Consider the following 18,511-nt stretch of genomic DNA (forward strand, 5'->3'; position numbering starts at 1 on the left):
TAAGAACAAAGAGGATGAGTAATTAGTCAGAAGTCACACATCTGGTAAGGGGCAGTGTCGGAATTTGAACCCAGGCCTCTTGGCTCCAGTGTTGGTGCTCTTTATCACTACTCCAGCATTGCCTCCCTATGTTACAGTTAAAATTAGATAATATCTTAAATCTTAAGGAGAGGAGGAAATGGGCATCAACTGACAACATCCATTTGTCAAAATAATTGCTGTTTTTTTTGTTGTTATTCTTATTTGTTGACTGTTGACCTCTCTGAATATCTGCAGAAACTTTACCTTTACAAATTTTCTTGTTTATTGTTTAGGTAACAGGTATACGTGGTCGTCCAGGACCGGCAGTAAGTAGCTTCTCCCAATATTCATGGTACTCTTGTATTCCTTGATATACTGAAAATCTTTACACTTATTATATCCATGAGAAGATAAAAGAATTAAACAACGATGCTTGGTCTCTTAAAGCATTTTGTCTTAAACCATCTTCAAGTTAGACATTCCTTTGCAGCAGTGAATGGTAGATAAGGGGTCGTTTTATTCTGAAACTGAAGAAACATCATGTTAGTCTTGCTGTTGGTTATGTAAAAGGCAAAACACTTTATTGTTACATTTGTTAATTTTGGTTTGACTTTGTTCACTGAAATTAGGGCATACTTGTGTGTTGTTTGACTATGATTGATGGTGGGCTAGTTTTATCTGCTTAATAAAATTAAATTATATATTGCAGTAGAATATGGGAAATCATACAGCCAGAAAGCATATTTATGGCTTAGTATAAAAGACTAATTTTTTCAAGTTTGGATTATCAGCAGTATTCATAACATATACACATACTTCATATAAATGTTAAGCACATCAAATCAACTTAAATAAAATACTAAGTCAGCTTTAATGGTCTCACTCTGGTTCTTCTGAAGCCCTCACTTTTAAACGATGCTATATGTTGGGTTGAGTAAATACACAATATAATCTTCATAACTCAGTTTAAATCCTCTTTTAAAGAGAAACAAAGTCCCCCTGACAACATCCATTTCCCAGGGGAAAAAAAGCCATTTTAAGATATCAGCACTATAACACCACTTTTGAAATATAAGGGAAAAGTAACTGTAAGAATTGGAAATTTCTAAGAGGTTTTAAACATACAAGGGAAATAATGCCGTATTCTAAGTAAAGTAAAAAGAAAAGATGCTTGAATGTACATAAAGCAGTACTGTAGTAGTTTAAGAGGCTTTCCTTTCCATTGTTTTAATCAGCAACTTGAACAGTAATGAACATTTTGGGGTATCATATACCAATTTGATTTCATACAGTCCCTGGAATAATTGATAATAATTTGTGGTTTGCACATTTATATAATTTTTCAAAATCAGAACTGTAAGTTTTTATGCTCAGAGTTTTGTGGCAAAGGCTATACCTGGGAGAAGACAATAAATATGATCCTTAAACATTTGCAATTACTCATCAAGCTAATCTATTTAGCTCACTATGCTTCATGATGCCATAATGTACACCTAGTTCTTTATAGGTTTTTAAATTTTGCTGATAAAATAAACAACCCTTCTAAGTGTACAGAACTTTTATATGCACATGGCTTTATTCTCTATAGTCTTCAACTGAACTGAATTAAGTGTGGTATTTCTGTTTTCCAATTTTCTTTTATCAAGTAAACTTTTAAAAAATTCAATAAGAAAGTATAAATTTTTGCATGCATAATCATCATTTTCTGTTTTAGGGACCTCCAGGATCACAGGGACCAAGAGGAGAGCGAGGGCCAAAAGGAAGACCTGTGAGTTGACAGGAGGGCTCCTTGTGGGGAACGTGTAGCCAGTCAGTTTACACTGTGTTCTCTGAATGCAGCAAGGAGCTGGGAGCACTGTTCCTCTTTCACCTCCATTAAATGTTACAAAAATACAATAATAATTGTATATTATCTTATTAGATAACACAAATGATATTTCCTTGTCTCTTATGAGGTCAAATCAAAATAAAGTAGAACTTAAGGAAGCATAATTAACATATCATGAGTTTCACTCATGAGTAAGCAATGCCAAGAATGCACTGTTGAGATAAAACATCCAAGTTATGTGATCTGTGGTTGCCACAGGAATAACCAAGCTGGATATGGGAAACAATTGTTAGAGGGTAAAATTTTCTTTCAAGTGGTTGCACAAGTTTATTTCCCAGGTAGCACTCTGCCTTTTACACTCAGCAGCCACTGCAGAGATATCAAAGTAGTAATTTTAAAAATCAGCAATCCCATTACCAGACAAGTGAAATACCTTTAAAATAAATTAATGACCTCAATATCCTTGAGATAAAACATAAGGATATTATATAATATATACCAAACGTTTTCTTTTATTACTTATCTGCACAGAATACATATTGTTCTCAAGTGTTAAGGTTACAATATTTTTTCTTTTCATTTTTTTTTTTTTTTTTTTTTTTTTGGAGAGTGCCTCACTCTGTCATCCAGGCTGGAGTGCAGTAGCGTGATCTCGGCTCACAGCAAGCTCTGCCTCCCGGGTTCATGCCATTCTTCTGCCTCAGTCTCCCGAGTAGCTGGGACTACAGGCACCAGCTACCACACCCAGCTAGTTTTTTGTGTTTTTTAGTAGAGATGGGGTTTCACCGTGTTAGCCAGAATGGTCTCGATCTCCTGACCTCGTGATCTGCCCACCTCGGCCTCCCTACAATGTTTTTTCTTATATATCACTTCTAAAATCTAATGTCTTTCATATATTACATAACTGTATTAATTTGTATATTGCTCTCATTATCCCATGTTTCAATTAGAAAAGTTTGTTTGTACTGTTTAATTTTTTCTCTAATGATATCTACTAAAACTCTCAGTAGATTTTTATCCTTTTAAATATATATTTATCCATATTTAAATGGGAAGATTAGAAGCTAAGGAAACAATAGACAACTTGAAATGTATAAATGAGGATAAAATATATTTTAGATCATATGCCTAGGAACTCTTGCCACTAGTTTCATCCTTGTTACTACATTATCCTTCTACTCATTTCACCTCATATATAGTGTGATGTCAGTACTTTTTCTTAAATGGGGCTGCAGTATGGATGGTATTTGCAAGCATGTAGGTGCAAAGCAGTGCCCCAAGAGGTTGGACATATCCATATAGGTAAGCAACAGAACTGTGTTCAGATTATTTTATGCCCCAGTCTTCACTGTGGTTGTATTGAGTTTTCTCACTAGTGTTGGTAGCTTAAACACTGCTGTAGCTCTCCAGATGTCTGCCCTACATCTAGAAAGACAGAAATAGGTAGAAAATAACATCAGTTGGGTGGAGGATGGGTGGTCATAAAAAAAAAAGATTTTGCATCAGTGTATTTGTACACTGTAAGTAATTGACAACATTGGGTCCTAAATCTACGTAGAAGTTGTGGGACCAGACTTCCAGAGTTGCTGGTTAAGATCTGAAGAATCTGCTTCCCAACACTTCTCACTTATTTTCCCTATTTGGCTTTGTGATGTGGTCAGTTTCCTCCTTGGTTAGGCCTGAGACAATCAATGCGAATTGGGTGTAAGTGTGTGTGCGTTTTGTGTGTGTGTGTCAGAAAGAGAGAGCGAGCGAGCGAGCGAGAGAGAGAGAGAGAGAGAGAGAGAGAGAGAGAGAGAGAGAGAGAGAAAGGGGGGTAGATTTTTATGAGGAATCAAGTGAGACAACCCTGGCAGATATCCAAGTAGGAAATCTCTTCCTCTGTTAATCCTAGCAAAGAGATAGTGTGATACAACTCTTTTAATGCCCGCCTACGTGGGTTTCAAGATATGAAATGATGTATAGCTTTGCATGAAATGATGTATATGAAATGATCGGCATGATGTAACAGAATGCCCATAGGCAGAATGTTTTGCCTCATACCTCGAGCCTTCTAGGAGCTGCTTAACTGGACTAAAATTATGGCTGTCACAATATAGGGTGGTTCTGCAATCAGAAATAGCATTCCCCCCGCCTGTGCAATTATATAACCATCAAACAGTACAGAAGGCTCACAATGTACAGCACGGTTTCTCACTGTCAACACTATTGATATTTTAGGCCAAATAATTCCATATGCATAGTAGAAAGTTTTTCAGCATTCCTGTTATCTACCCACTGGATGCCAGTTGAAACTGCCATCCCCCATACAATTGTGACAGTTAAAAATGTTTCCTGACATTGTCAAATCTAGGCAAAATAGCTCTGGACTGAGAACTACTATGTCGTAGTTCAGTATGAGATACTCCCATAAAGCCTTCAGGATTAGCCAATGATTTTCACTACTGTCTTTCATCACACATCCTCAATTTTAAGTGTATTGTTCAGATAACTTTATAGTGACAAACTAGCAACCTGACAGGAGATGGACCGTCAATGATGTGCTAAGTTCTAGTTGCATGTGACCCTTAATCACTATTGGTATGTTTCCTGATCTGTAAAATGGTAAAATGGGAAATATACTAGATCTTAACATCTATAACGTGTGTGTGTGTGTGTGTGTGTGTGTGTGTGTGTGTGTGTGTGTGTGTGTGTGTCTCAGAGAGAAAGAGACAGAGAAACGAGAGAAATGAAGTTCTTGACAGTTCCTGGTCATTCGTCTTTTCTCCTTGTGGATGTTTAAACATCGCCACCTAGTGGCAACCTCGAAGTACTTTTTTATTGTAGATTACTGCGGAGATATTTGAGTATCTTGGAAATGGAAGGGAGGGATAATAAATGTAACATTTACCTTAATATAAGAATTATGTAATTCAGCTCACTTGGAGATATAAAAATAGATACTTTTAATGAGCTCCCAAATTCTAATTTGCTTTGGTATTTACCAGTAAACATTCTTGTGTTCACTTAATTTCAGATAATTTTTATAAAAGTTTTTATTAATTTTAATCTTATTTGTACAACAGTAAATTTCATAAGCTATTTAGAGGGGATTCCATGGAGGTATATAATATATCATGAATCAATGAAAACAATCTTAGGATCAGACTTTGAAATATGATTGTTAATTACAGAAGAATGGAGAAAGTCACAATCTCTTTGGAGGACTAGTGAATATTTCACAAACTTGTCTCTACTCCTATTGACACTAAACATAGTTTTGTGTGTGTCTCTTTGGAAATCTCATTGGGAGCAGAGATTATACATTAGTTCACTTTGTGTATATAATAATATCTGGTTATTAATTAGCAACTGAACATTGCAAGAACAGATTCAGAGTTTTCTACACAAGGCTGTATGAATAAACCAGACTATTATTTTATCTATGCTGCCTTATACATATCCAGTTCATGTTACTCACATTCATATGATCCAGGAGTCCTAGAGAACAACTGAAATCAACCTCTGTTTTGTATAATGAAGTGAGAAGTAAATTGATAGTAGCTTAGGAGTCAGAAAAGTTTTGATTTTTAAATACTAAGAATATTTTTCTAAGATATCATTTTTTAATATAAGTTTTTCAGGCTAAGTATTCTGCTTCTATTTAATAGATAAATTTGCCTATTTATCCCACTACTGCAAGAAATAAATGTCTATATAAATGTTTAAATATATTACAATAATTAAATTTCTGAATAGCTATGATGCCACCCTCCCTAAAACCATCATATACAAACTGCCGCCTCTGCCACCTGAGCTTGTCCTATGTTTGCTCCCTCTGCACTATCTGCTCCCATTTGAATTGCTTACTGTGGGCCCATAGATATTCTCATGTTTAAGCATGGGTGTTCTTTTTTTTTAATTATTAAACTTCATTTACCATATTTCCCTTGATCCCTGCTTAAAATTATAAAAAGCATATGGTCTTATGACTTTTTGGTCCTTTCTTTTTAAAGTCTGTCAAGATTCTTTAGGGTTAAGGAGCCAGAAAATACTTAACTAGCCTTGTGGGAATGATGAAGTTAGAAGATAGAGCATTTCCAGAACTGAGGATGTGGCTGTTCCCCAAGCTGCCTTCAGAATGTGGGTTAGGAGAAGGGTGGAATTTGGCAGCTAGAAATCATTGCTCACTTCTCTGAGAACTTAGACTTGACTGGGTCACAGTGCCTTTGCCTCTAATTTCTCAATGGTCTAGTCTTCCTGTGGGGGTGGGAAGGAAAATAAAGGGTGCCAGGCTTAAAGTATAAAAGAGGACTGAAAGGTAACAACACAATATGCATGTACTGAGTGTCTAGTATGTACCAGGAACTATGCAAAGAGTTAAACAATTAGATAGAAAATTTCTACAAACTCCAATCAAGGGGTTCTTGACTTTTGGGGGGAGGGAGAAGTTAAGCAGACATGTACATAGTTACTGTAATTTTACTGACAGACAAGTGAATTTATAATTTTTGATCAAATACCCTTGCACGGCAAAAACTCAATCAAATAAGGAAGTTCACTCTAGAATAGGATTGAACTGAAAAATTTTAAAATAATTATTCTAAGAATGCTGATTTCTCGGTATTTAACACACTAAATAAAGTTCTTACCCAGACCATATCTGAATGGTAGAAGTTCAGACCTATGCTAAAATCAGCAGTGATGTGGCTGATGAAATTACTCTAAGTGGCTAGATTGCCATTTATTTTTAAAACAATAAACACTCCCTTGCCATTAAGAAGTCTGTGCCTTTAGCTTTCTACTAAGTGTATATTTGGCAGTGGGTTCTAATTTTAACTGGCTTGTTTTCTAGGGTCCTCGTGGACCTCAGGGAATTGATGGAGAACCAGGTGTTCCTGGTCAACCTGGTGCTCCAGGACCTCCTGGACATCCGTCCCACCCAGGACCCGATGGCATGAGCAGGGTGAGTTGTGTGCATTGTTCAATGTCATGTACAGGTCGTGTTTTAAATTATTGATATATTGTTAGGATTTTAAATTGTCTCAGTTCAGATATTGACACTTGACTGTACGAGCAGTTAAATAAGGTCAACACTGCTGTGGACAATAAAACTAATAAACCCACAGGGAATTGTTGGAAAAATTTGAAGAACTATTTTGTAAAGTACTATTTCAAATTGTTTGTATTTCTCAATGTCAGGTCTGGATTTCATGAGCTTTGCTTTTTCTATTGATTCTAAAGAACCACTGCTTTTTCCCCCTTTAAATGAAATGAGAGATTCATCTGTCTTATTCTCTAGGCTAAGAATGCCAACAAAATCTGCTCCATATCCTCCACAAGAGAGGATGACACATCCGTGATGAGGGATGTGAGAAGGCCATTGAGTTGATACTAAAAATGACACCTAATTATTTCTCCAATTTTAGTTTTTTTACTTGAAGTAAAATCAAACAAAATGTCTTTCAATACCTACTTCTTTGAATTGTTAGTGGCAGACATAGGGGATTTGTGAGTACAGGCATACCATGGAAATATTGTGGGTTCAGTTCCAAACCACCTCAATAAAGTGAAATACTGCAGTAAAATGAGTTGTGTGAATTTTTTTTGTTTCTCAGTGCATATAAACTTACATTTTTCCACAATGTAGGTCTGTTATAAAGTGTGTGATAGCATTATGTCTAAAAAACAAGGTATATTCTTTAATTAAAAATACCTTATTGTTAAAAGTTGCTAATAATCATCTGACCCTTGAGGAAGCCATAATCTTTTTGCTGATGGGGTGTTTTGCTTTGATGCTGATATTTGCTGACTAATAAGGGTGGTATTGCTGAAGGCTGGAGTTGCTATGGTAATTTTAAAAATAAGACAACAGTGAAGTTTGCCATATCAAAATCCTTTGTTGTCATTTCAACACTATTCACAGTATCTTCATCAGGACTAGATTGCATCTTAAGAAACTACTTTCTTTGCTTATTCATAAGAAGCAAGTCCTCATCTGTTAAATTTTTATCATGAGATTACAACAATTAAGCAACATCTTCAGGCTCTACTTATAATTCTAGTTCTGTTGCTGTTGCCATCATATCTGCAATTACTTACCCCATTGCAGTCTTCAACCACTAAAATTCATTCATGAAGGCTGGAATCAGCTTCTTCCAAACTTCTGTTGAGGCTAATATTTTGACCAATCAATCAAGAATGTTCTTAATGGCACCTAGAATGATGAATCCTTTCCAGAAGATTCTCAATTTATTTTGACCATTATATTCTTAAGTAATAAGATTTAAAAGTTGAAATTTATTTTGATCCATGGGCTGCAAAATGGTTTTTGTATTAGCAGGCATGAAAACGACATTAATATCCTTGTGTATCTCCATCAGAGCTCTTATGTGACCTAGTGCATTGTCACTGGGCAGTAATATTTTGAAAGGAATCCTTTGTTCCTGAGCAATAGGTCTCAATAGTGGGCTTGAAATATTCAGTAAACAATGCTGTAAAGGCTGCGAACAGATGTGCTGTTATCAAGGCCTTGTTGTTCCATTTATAGGGTACAGGCTGGAGTTTTAATCATAATTCCTAAGGATGCTAGGATTTCCATAATAAGAAATAAACCCCAGTCTTAGCTTAAAGTTACCAGCTACATTAACCCCTAACAAGAGAGTAAGCCTGTTCTTGGAAGCTTTGAAGCCAGGCATTGACTTTTTCTCTCTAAAAATGAAAGTCCTAGATGACATCTTCTTCCAATAGAAGACTGTTTTGTATACATTGAAAATCTATTGTCGAGTGTAGCCACGTTCATCAATGATGTTAACTTGATCTTCTGGATAACTTGCTGCAGTGTCTACATCAGCATTTGCTGCTTCACTTTGCACTTTTATATTATGGAGATGGCTTCTTTCCTTAAACCTCATAAACCAACATTTTCTAGCTTCCAACTTTTCTTCTGCCACTTCCTTGCTTCTTTCAGCCTTCACAGAATTGAAGAGGGTTAGGGCCTTGCTCTGGATTCGATTTTGGGTAAGATAATGTTGTGGCTCATTTGATCTTCTATCCAGACTACTAAACCTTTCTCCATATTAGCATTAAGGCTGTTTTACTTTCTTATTATTTGTGTTTACTGAAGTAGTACTTCTAATTTTCTTTAAGACCTTTTCCTTTGCGTTCATAAGTTGGATGACTGTTGGGTGCAAGAGGTCTAACTTTGGCCTATCTTGGGTTTCAACATGCCTTCCTTACTAGACCATTTCTAGCTTGCAATGTAAAGTGAAAGATGTGAGACTCTTTCTTTCACTGTTGTGTCTCAGGGAATAAGTAGGCCCATGTAGAGGAAGAGAGATGGGGAACACCTGGTTGGTAGAAGAACACACACAGTATTTATCGATCAAGTTTACTGTCTTGTATGAGCATGATTCAAGGCACCCAAAACAATTACTTTAGTAACATCAAAGATCACTGAACACAGATCATCATAAGCGATATAAGAACAATAAAGATACTAAAGTATTATAAGAACTAACAAAATGTGACACAGAGACACAGAGTAAACACATGCTGTTGCAAAAATGGCACCAGTTGTCTTGCTTGGTGCAGGGTTGCCACAAGACTTGAATTTGTAATAAACATAATATTGGTAAAGCACAGTAAAATGAGGCATGCCTGTAGATTGAGACCTTAGCAAGGATACATATGAAGCCTGAATATGGTTTTTGCTTTACAAAAGTTCATACACATTTCTTTCAACAGATTATAGAAGCAATTGTCAATTTATTTATAAACAGCACACACATTCTTTCCCACCAAAATTTGGAAACTAATGTGACTACTAAAATGTATATGAACAATTTTGGTCAGTTTGATTACTAGGGTTTTTTAATTGTGAAAGAGAGTAGGTCAAACTGTTTCCAATCTTGGAACAGTCAGGGATTAATTAAAAGGACTATAAAAGTTTTATCAACTTACATAAATATAATTTAAAGTTTACTGGACATTGAACAAAGAATATCATCCAAAAATAGTCCAAAATGGAATCTGGAATCTTTAGGACAAATGTTCTAAAGGCATCTGTTAGGTTTTGTTTAGATGTTTGGCCTGTCTAACTGTGGGAAGACATCAGTTAAAGAGACTTAAACCTGCAATCAATTAGACTGGCTAGTGCTTATCAGAACAACCCATGTTTTTATCATGTATCAGACATTTGCCACGTTGCAGAAATTGCTCTGAAGCAACATACTTATAAAATACTCTGGGAAAGAATGGTCAATCAAAGGCAGAAACAATCAAAACAACTTAAGTCTTTTTCCAAGCTTTAAAATCAAGCACTTAGAATGGTTGTTAGAAGAGGCATTCTGTAAGAATTCCAGAGAGTGTCCATTTATCCATATGAAAAGGATGTTGATGTATGTCTTTTACTGTAGAAATAATGTCAACATATTGCTTTTACAGCCGTTTTCAGCTCAAATGGCTGGGTTGGATGAAAAATCTGGACTTGGGAGTCAAGTAGGACTAATGCCTGGCTCTGTGGTAAGCATAAATTTTACTGTTCATTGAAGTACTTCAGTGAAAAAATTATTTTAAAAAGAGAATCTTGAGTTAACTAGTCAAAGAATAACATGCATCTTCTTAAACACACTCATTCATTCATTCATTCATTTAATTTATTTACTCTACTGTGTGCCAGTTAAAAGCCCAGCATGTTTCATTCATAATTATGCAAAGTGTTTGCTGACATTAATAAAGGTCTGTGTATTTTATTTAATATTGGAAGAAAATAAAGGAGTTTAAGACATATAACCACAATCACAATCATAAAACCTATAGCTTTATAAAAAGAAAACAAAACTATTTTATGGTGCTGTTAGAAACAGTGGTTTGGTAAAACTTTTAAATGAGATGTTTTGCTATTTTCATTTTTATTATTTTCTACTCAATATCCTCTGGCTGCCTTATTCCAACAGCTCTATGGTTTCCTGGCTGGGTCTTCTCAACATTTTTATCCTCTTTTGAATTTCTTCAACATCAGAAAGACTCCCATTTTTTCCCTGGATATTTGGAGCAATGCAATTTTATTGACTAAATTAACACTTTTAAAACCAACTCTCCATATTTTATTGCTCATAACATAATTCAAAATAATTCCAGGTTAATAGAATTTCAGGCAGTAAGAAGTGCAAAATCAGACCTCATAGATAACCACCCCTACTATCCATCCTTAAGGCCAGCATTATGAGCATTTTAAATATTATTTGTGTATTTTTAAAGTTACTAGTAATATGGCATCATTTAGGGATTCTTTTGGGATTCTTTTTTGAGTTGCATGTTTTTATCCATTTGGAGTTTAAATTACATATGTAATTTTAAATGGAGCTTTTCTTACTATATGTTCCATTCAAAATAAAAATTTAAAATTTTGCCGTAAGAATAAATTTGATTTTAATATATTCAACTTTTTTAAAAGTATGATATTTAAAAATAGTAATAGACATATAATAATAAATGTTCTAAAATCGCATTTTTGTTTTCTTCCTTTTGTTATGCCTCAGTGGAACGATTTTATGTTTAAATGAGGAAAGCCTGTGTGGATAATTTCAATCAATGTTGTCAAAGAAAGAAATCACCCAGGAAACTCAGTGCCCCAGATCATTTTCAACTCACATTTAATATAATCTAGTCATTATTGTTGACGTTTCATCTACCTTTAATTCAACTTATGTAAGTTATAAGAATTATCTGCTGTGAATCTATAGAATTAAATAGGCAGTTTGAGAACTAACTTATGTCTGCCAAGATTTTTCTTTATTTGGATGTTTTCATTAACAGAACCATCCATTAAACACGCAAGTGTTCTTGTTCTAAAGACATGGGGTGTGTACAGACATATGGCTCATTTCTCTTTATAACACTGAGGGTATGTATAAAATCATCCCAAATGTTGTCCAAGCTTTAATCGTGAATTTAGCTGCCTTCCAAATGAATGCAGATGGAGAATGTCATCATCCCCCTTTGTCAAAGCTTCACTTTTCCAGATTCTAGAGATGATTCAACATTTTTGAAATATTTGACTGAATTGTCATGAGTACTATGCAACGTTTCTCCTCATTTGTTTTTCAGGGTCCTGTTGGCCCAAGGGGACCACAAGGTTTACAAGGACAGCAAGTAAGTCTCTTTATAATTAAGTTACATACTATAGGAAAAAGATACACACATATATTACATAAGGTCTCTGTGACATGACTGCTTTTGGCTGGTTTTAAAATTTTATATTGTAATGCTCACTTCAAATAGGATATATTAAAGAGTTTTTATTTAGAAATACATGCAGCATGTTTTTGCAAATTTTATTGGGATAAATTTTCATCATCTGATTTCTTTATGTGACTGACCTCCGAAAACAAGATTACATGCCTTTGCATCTGAAGTAAGAAATTCATTATGTTATGTCATGAAAATGTTCATAATTGGTTATATGCCAACTCTGAAGCTATGAAATCAGATAATAGGAGGCAATCCCCATGTGATATTATTAGAAATAAGAATCAAGATGTTTGTTCCATGGGATATTTAGGAAGAACATAATACAATATACTTTTAAAATGCCTATCAGATGCCAGTAAAATAGTGATGTAGAGCTATTTTTATTTTTTATAGCAATTCAACAGGCATCAGAAAATAATATTTTAAAAGAAAGAATGAAAATAACCTTTAGTTCAGTCAAGATTACCACATTGTCATTATCATGTATGTGGAATTTTACTTCAAGCAATCAGTGAATAGAAAAGGTGGTTGATGATGGTGATGATGATGATGTTGATGAGGAGAACTGCCACTGATTGAGCACTCACGCACTCTGTGCCAGCACTATTCTAGGTTCTTAACATACATTAATTACTTAAGCAGCCATAACAGCCTAATAAGGTAAGTACCAATATTATTCTGATTTTGCACTTTAGGAAACAGTTATAGACAGATTAAGTAACTTGCCCAAAGTCACTTAAGATGAAGATGGCAGAGCCAGCTGTCTGAACAATTACACTGTATATTGAGAGAGCACAGGATTTAATATTCTATTTTTCCTTGGTTTGTATATATACTTTGTTCTCAATTGTAGGGTGGTGCAGGACCTACAGGACCTCCTGGTGAACCTGGTGATCCTGGACCAATGGTAAATGTCAAGTAAGCATGTAGACCCAGTTACATTTGGGTCCACCATTATAATGATGTCAAATACTGAGTTAATTTGTCTTCCCAGGTCCTCCCTAATGTAGGAAGACATAACAATCCAGTTTGGGAGTCCTGTTCTATGACCCGTTCTTAAGCTATATGTTTCTCGTAGCAGAATATTTAAATTCGAAGACTGATTATGATCATTAGACAGTGCTGAGTGATTTGCATTCATGCAATTACACTTTTTTTCTTGTTGAGCACATGATCTGAGGGATGCAACAAAAAATTCAAAACGTTAATAAAACTATTTTCTCTTTTTCAACAATATTTATTATTTTCATTCGTCTCAATAATATTGTGACATTTCATTTGTCTCAATAATATTTTGATTTATATTATTGGTAAGTAAAAGTAAATATTCTTTTTTTCCTTTTGTTTTGTTATTAGGGTCCGATTGGTGCACGTGGACCAGAGGGCCCCCCTGGTAAACCTGGGGAAGATGTAAGCTACCATTCCTCATTTTCCAGTAAGGTTTTGAAGAGGCGAAGCAGTTACAGTGTTAAAAAGAATGTTCTGTATTAATTTCCATTACATTTCCCCACCCTTTTAGCTTCCATTAAATTCAATGGAAACAGGACAACTCAGAATAGAAGTTTACAAATATCTAAAAGGGGCTCTTAATTTGCATAGTATTGTATTATTAGGTACTACTGTCTCTTCCTGCATTCCCTGGGTTTTTGTTAAGATTTTTCCATTAGATGCTAGGCTTGTTGTCACAGTAGCAAAAACCTTTCCTAGTGGAACCACTGAAATTATCTGAAGAAAAAATAAATTATCTGAAATAAAATGTATATAAAAAATCATTATGAGGTCTTATATAAAAGGAATTTTTAAAATGTGTTAGTAGTATAGTGCCAATATGGCTCCCCAATGATGAAAAAATGATTTCTTCAATTGGATTTTTAATTAAAGTTAAGACCCAACTCCAGATTTTAGCATTAAGGACATGTAATCAGAGAACAGTGTGCAATAGCAGACTTACATTTCTAGATTCTTTTCTTAGTTGTACCAAAGTTGAGGATCAAATTATGGGTAGGCCGTTAATTACTATGTGATACTAAACCAAGTATTAATAAATATTTTCTCTTTGTGAGTCATAAGATTCATTTAAACAGGTTACATTGAATTTGGCTATAGAGCACGTATTTCTGGTAGCCCTTTCTTTTTAACCACAGGAAAGAAATGGAAAGTAGTATTTTAAGAAGCAATACTTTAATTCAGTGTCATGTGCTCATATAGAATTCTATAGTATATATCCTATAGCATACATGTATGTTTGTGTGTATAAATTTTGATATTCATAAAATAGTGAGCTAGATCAGACCAGGAAAATTTTCAGCAATTTATTCTTCTGGATAAATTAATGAAAGCCACAGACTAACCTGATAGAATTGAGTACTATCAGGAATATAAGGAATAGAGTCTATTTTTATTTTATTTTTTTGCACTGTTTGGCGAATTGCACATTAGCTTTCTAAAGAAGGCTGTTTTATCAGTAATTTATCATTTAGTTTCAAAGAAGAACCTTTTAATCACTTTTGCCTCCCCAATCTCCTACATTTTTTCCATAAAGGGTGAACCTGGCAGAAATGGAAATCCTGGTGAAGTGGGATTTGCAGGATCTCCGGTAAGTTTATACTCAACATAAGGCAAACTTTGAAAAATAAATAACATTGAAGTAAATTGCAATTCTCTGTATGCACATGTATCAGGCACTAAGTAAATGGAGACAAACAAGCATTGTTTGTTTCTGTAAAAATGTGAAATGTCACAGGACATTTTGCCAGACTGATGGTTAACTCCAGTTCTCTGCTTTGCATTGACACCATAAATACGCCTTCTGGAGCTAGAGAAGTATATCGAACATAACATGAATACCGTCCAAACTGAGTATCAAATCCTCAGAAAATTCAGAAAAAATAGTTTTTTTTTTTCTCTTAAAATGAGTTACCAGCTTGACTTATTTACAGTTCACACTTCAATCCTGTTTTAGCTTTTTAAAATCCTTTGAATATTTTTACTTTATATTGTCACATATGTCTAAACAATAGCTTGAAGAAAAGCTTGTTGCCTTGTTTTGTATCAACTAGGGACAATAAATTATGGACGAGATGCCTCTTTGGCTGCTCCCCAAACCATAATTTTGGCTGAAATTCTTGATTAATGTTCTGGGTCCTAAAATCATATGACAATATACACTGATTTCCAGCCCTCCTAACACAGCTGTCTTCTTCCCCTTTGGCTCCCTAAAAGAATAGACCCCTGGCAACTACTCCACCAGAATCCAAGACCTGGCCCCTTGGCCTTTCTCTGAACCCACCTGTCTCTCGTCACTCAAATTGCTTTGCCAGGCCCTCTTCTAGAATGTGTTACACTGGCCATGGGGAAAATTAGAGTATGATAAGCAAGCAAAAATCTTCCTCAAGCATTCCTACTTCTTGAGTTTCTCCTGCCCAATAGCCCCAAACATTCACTCTCCTATTTATTATGCTTTCTATAATTTCCTTTTGTTTCTACCACTCAATACAATCAACAGTACCACATTACTTTCTGTTTACTTTCTGAAAATTGATGAGGTTCAATGCTAGGAAATGTTTTAAACAAATGAATGCTCCCTTATCTTTTAAGGGAAATTTACAAGGCTCAAAGGATTATTTGGTTGCAAACATAAACCAGTTTCCCAACTCCCTGCTTTCTTTCCTCCTCCATCAGCCTGGGAAATAAATGCAGATAAAGGCATGAGGTTTAATCATTAGCACAGATGTCCTTTTCAACCCATCCAGGTTTGAACTTCCCATGTCCTGCTGCACTCTTGCTCATGCTCACAGTGTGGGCCCTCCATGGGGAGGAAGGGTGCCCCGCCAGCACACCACAGATGCACTGTGCAAGCTCAGTGCAATGTGTGATTGTGCTGTAATGACAGTCCTGGGTCAGCAGAATGAGAATTTTTTATGAGCATTAGGACATCTGGTTCATTTTCTTGTTACATTAGGGATATGTAATCACATGAGAATTTCCCTTGCAGACCATAAAAACTGAAGTTAACTAATTATTTGAAATAACATAGCTCAGCAATTCCCCTATAGGCTTAGATGGGTCTGCACTAAGTTGCCTGCTAAGGATGGAGAGGAGACAAATCTCTGTAAAATGAGACCTTAAGTTGAAGACTTAACGGGAGTTCTTGATGTGAAAGAATTCTTGAGCAGGGTTGTGTAAACAGAAGAATTAATGGGACTTCATTTGTTCAGAGAGCATGATTTGTTTTACCCCTACTGTGATAACCCTCTAAAACACTAAAGAAATAATTTTCTTTCAAGAGGTCACAGAGGAATTATTGCTTTGATTTTGTTATATGAATTTCATTCATTGAGTTCTTATTCAACCATTTAGAAATAGTGAATGAAACCTATAATTTGCAGAGCAGAAGGATTTTGTTATCTGTGTAAGATCATGCTAGGACAAGAGAAGTTCATTAGGAAAGGTTAAAGGGCTATGAAAGTAAGAAATATTAAACCATTTCTTTATTCAGTTGTTTATCCAATGATTATTCATTGAATGTCCATTAACCAAACATAAGGCTAACTGCCAGCTATACATAAATTAACAATAATAATCAATAAGTGATAATACCAATCAATGCTATCATCGTGCTAAATATACTGGCGACAGTGGTAATGCCAATTCAATGCAAAATCAAATTAATGTAGGCCATGATAATAAGTAAGTAAGTAAGTCACTAGCTTGGTATCTATTTTAAGACAGTATAAAAAAAACTTTTATGCATTATTTCAAAGTAGTTGTACCACTGGATTTGATTTTCTGTGGTATTTCTGTTGTTTTTTATTTAATGTGTTTAGGTGAAAGCTACGTAGAATTTGCAGAAATTAATTTTAGTCAAGAAGCAAAGCATTCTCATATTTCTCGACTTTCTTTTCTGTTGGATATTTTGTTTATTCATTTAGTTTTTAAAATAATTATAAATCCACAAAGTTTATCCTAAACAATTTATTTTAAAAATTCCTGATCACATTATAATACTATTCTTCCCATCATATTCTGCTGCCAATATTCAGAAATTCATAGAAAATAAAAACATTGGTTTGCTACGAAGGCATTTAATGTTGTACCATAAAGCACAATAAAGAAAGAAAAGGATATTTTATCTTGAATTTCTCTCCTGAATATTTTTTCTCTACCTTGGTATAGTCAATTCTCATATTGGACATATTGATTCATGCTTATGTTCTTGTTTTGTTTTCATTAATAATTATAACACAGTGATGTCATGTGAAAAATTTTAAATGTCATTAACTCAATACCTGGTATTAATTTGTATCCTTGTATAAGTCATGTTTCCATTTCTAACAGCATATTTACTTTGCTAATTTTGGTCACCCAGATATATTTTGACAGATAAAAGTATATTGCTTGTTGTTGTTGTTCTTCTTCTTAATATGTTGCTGGAAAACTGTGTACTAGGTATTTTTTGGGGAAAATGATATATTAAGGAATTTTGCATCCTTATTAGTGACTCTAAACTGCCTTATCTATGTTTTCCTTCCAGGGAGCTCGTGGCTTTCCTGGGGCTCCTGGTCTTCCAGGTCTGAAGGGTCACCGAGTAAGTTCAATCTATTGTAATCCTCTCAGATACTGTAGTTTAGTGAATAGGCTCCGGGGAGCATTACCTTCAAAATCTTTACTAGTCAATTTGTTGATTGTCCTTAACTGCCTATCGTTGCGGTATTTATCTGTGGTTACTGAAATCATAATTTTTTTATACATTTCCTTTGGGTTTAATTTGATTCGATAAAGAAATATATTTTGAGTTATTACTATGTACTGGACACTATGCTACAAAAGAGGATACAGTGATGAATGAGAAAAATCTCTGACCTGAAGCTTCAGGCTAATGGGGGATACAGATGAAAAGTTAGGCAATTCCTATATAGTGGAAGAGGTGACGTGGTAGAGATAGAGAGTACTAGGTCACAGAAGGGGCCCAGTCTACCTAGACTTGGAAAGCAATAGAATGCCTTTCTTATAACTGAAGATAATTACAATGTAACTATTATATATTGTTTACATATGTAGAATCTATCATCTGTCTAATCTATTTGTCATAATATCAAATAGGGATTTTCAATCAATATACACTGGCCTCTGTTTTCAGTAATTGAGATTTTGATTAAGATGTCTGGTCTGCTGCTATACTCGTTATTAAGTATTTTGAACATTCACCTTGAATACAAATGATATTTTAGAACTATATGAACTCTGTAGTTATGTGTTTCCTCTAACGCCACTATAAGTTTTTTATTTGTAGCTACAGATTAAATTTCTACAAAGTCACAAATGTTTGAAGGGTGAGAACATTGCAAGCTGAAAATGTTATTTAAAGGTGAAAACTCTAATTTTCCTTGAATAAGCTTTCAGAATAGGTTGAGAATTTGAAAATATTTT

At 34.6% G+C, this 18,511-nt stretch overlaps 1 protein-coding gene across 1 annotated transcript in view; it reads left to right on the forward strand.

Annotated features, from left to right (window-relative positions):
• COL5A2 (collagen type V alpha 2 chain) overlaps window positions 1–18,511 on the forward strand; it is a 159,982-nt gene that overhangs the window by 85,714 nt on the left and 55,757 nt on the right. Inside the window, exons 5-13 of the mRNA XM_010370285.2 lie at window positions 315–347; window positions 1,736–1,789; window positions 6,684–6,794; window positions 10,274–10,351; window positions 11,939–11,983; window positions 12,936–12,989; window positions 13,439–13,492; window positions 14,625–14,678; window positions 17,616–17,669. Of these exons, the coding sequence (XP_010368587.1) occupies window positions 315–347; window positions 1,736–1,789; window positions 6,684–6,794; window positions 10,274–10,351; window positions 11,939–11,983; window positions 12,936–12,989; window positions 13,439–13,492; window positions 14,625–14,678; window positions 17,616–17,669 (537 nt within the window). The remainder of the gene's footprint in view (window positions 1–314; window positions 348–1,735; window positions 1,790–6,683; window positions 6,795–10,273; window positions 10,352–11,938; window positions 11,984–12,935; window positions 12,990–13,438; window positions 13,493–14,624; window positions 14,679–17,615; window positions 17,670–18,511) is intronic.

This window comes from Rhinopithecus roxellana, chromosome 14, assembly GCF_007565055.1.
Source record: "Rhinopithecus roxellana isolate Shanxi Qingling chromosome 14, ASM756505v1, whole genome shotgun sequence".
Classification (NCBI taxonomy): Eukaryota; Metazoa; Chordata; class Mammalia; order Primates; family Cercopithecidae; genus Rhinopithecus; species Rhinopithecus roxellana.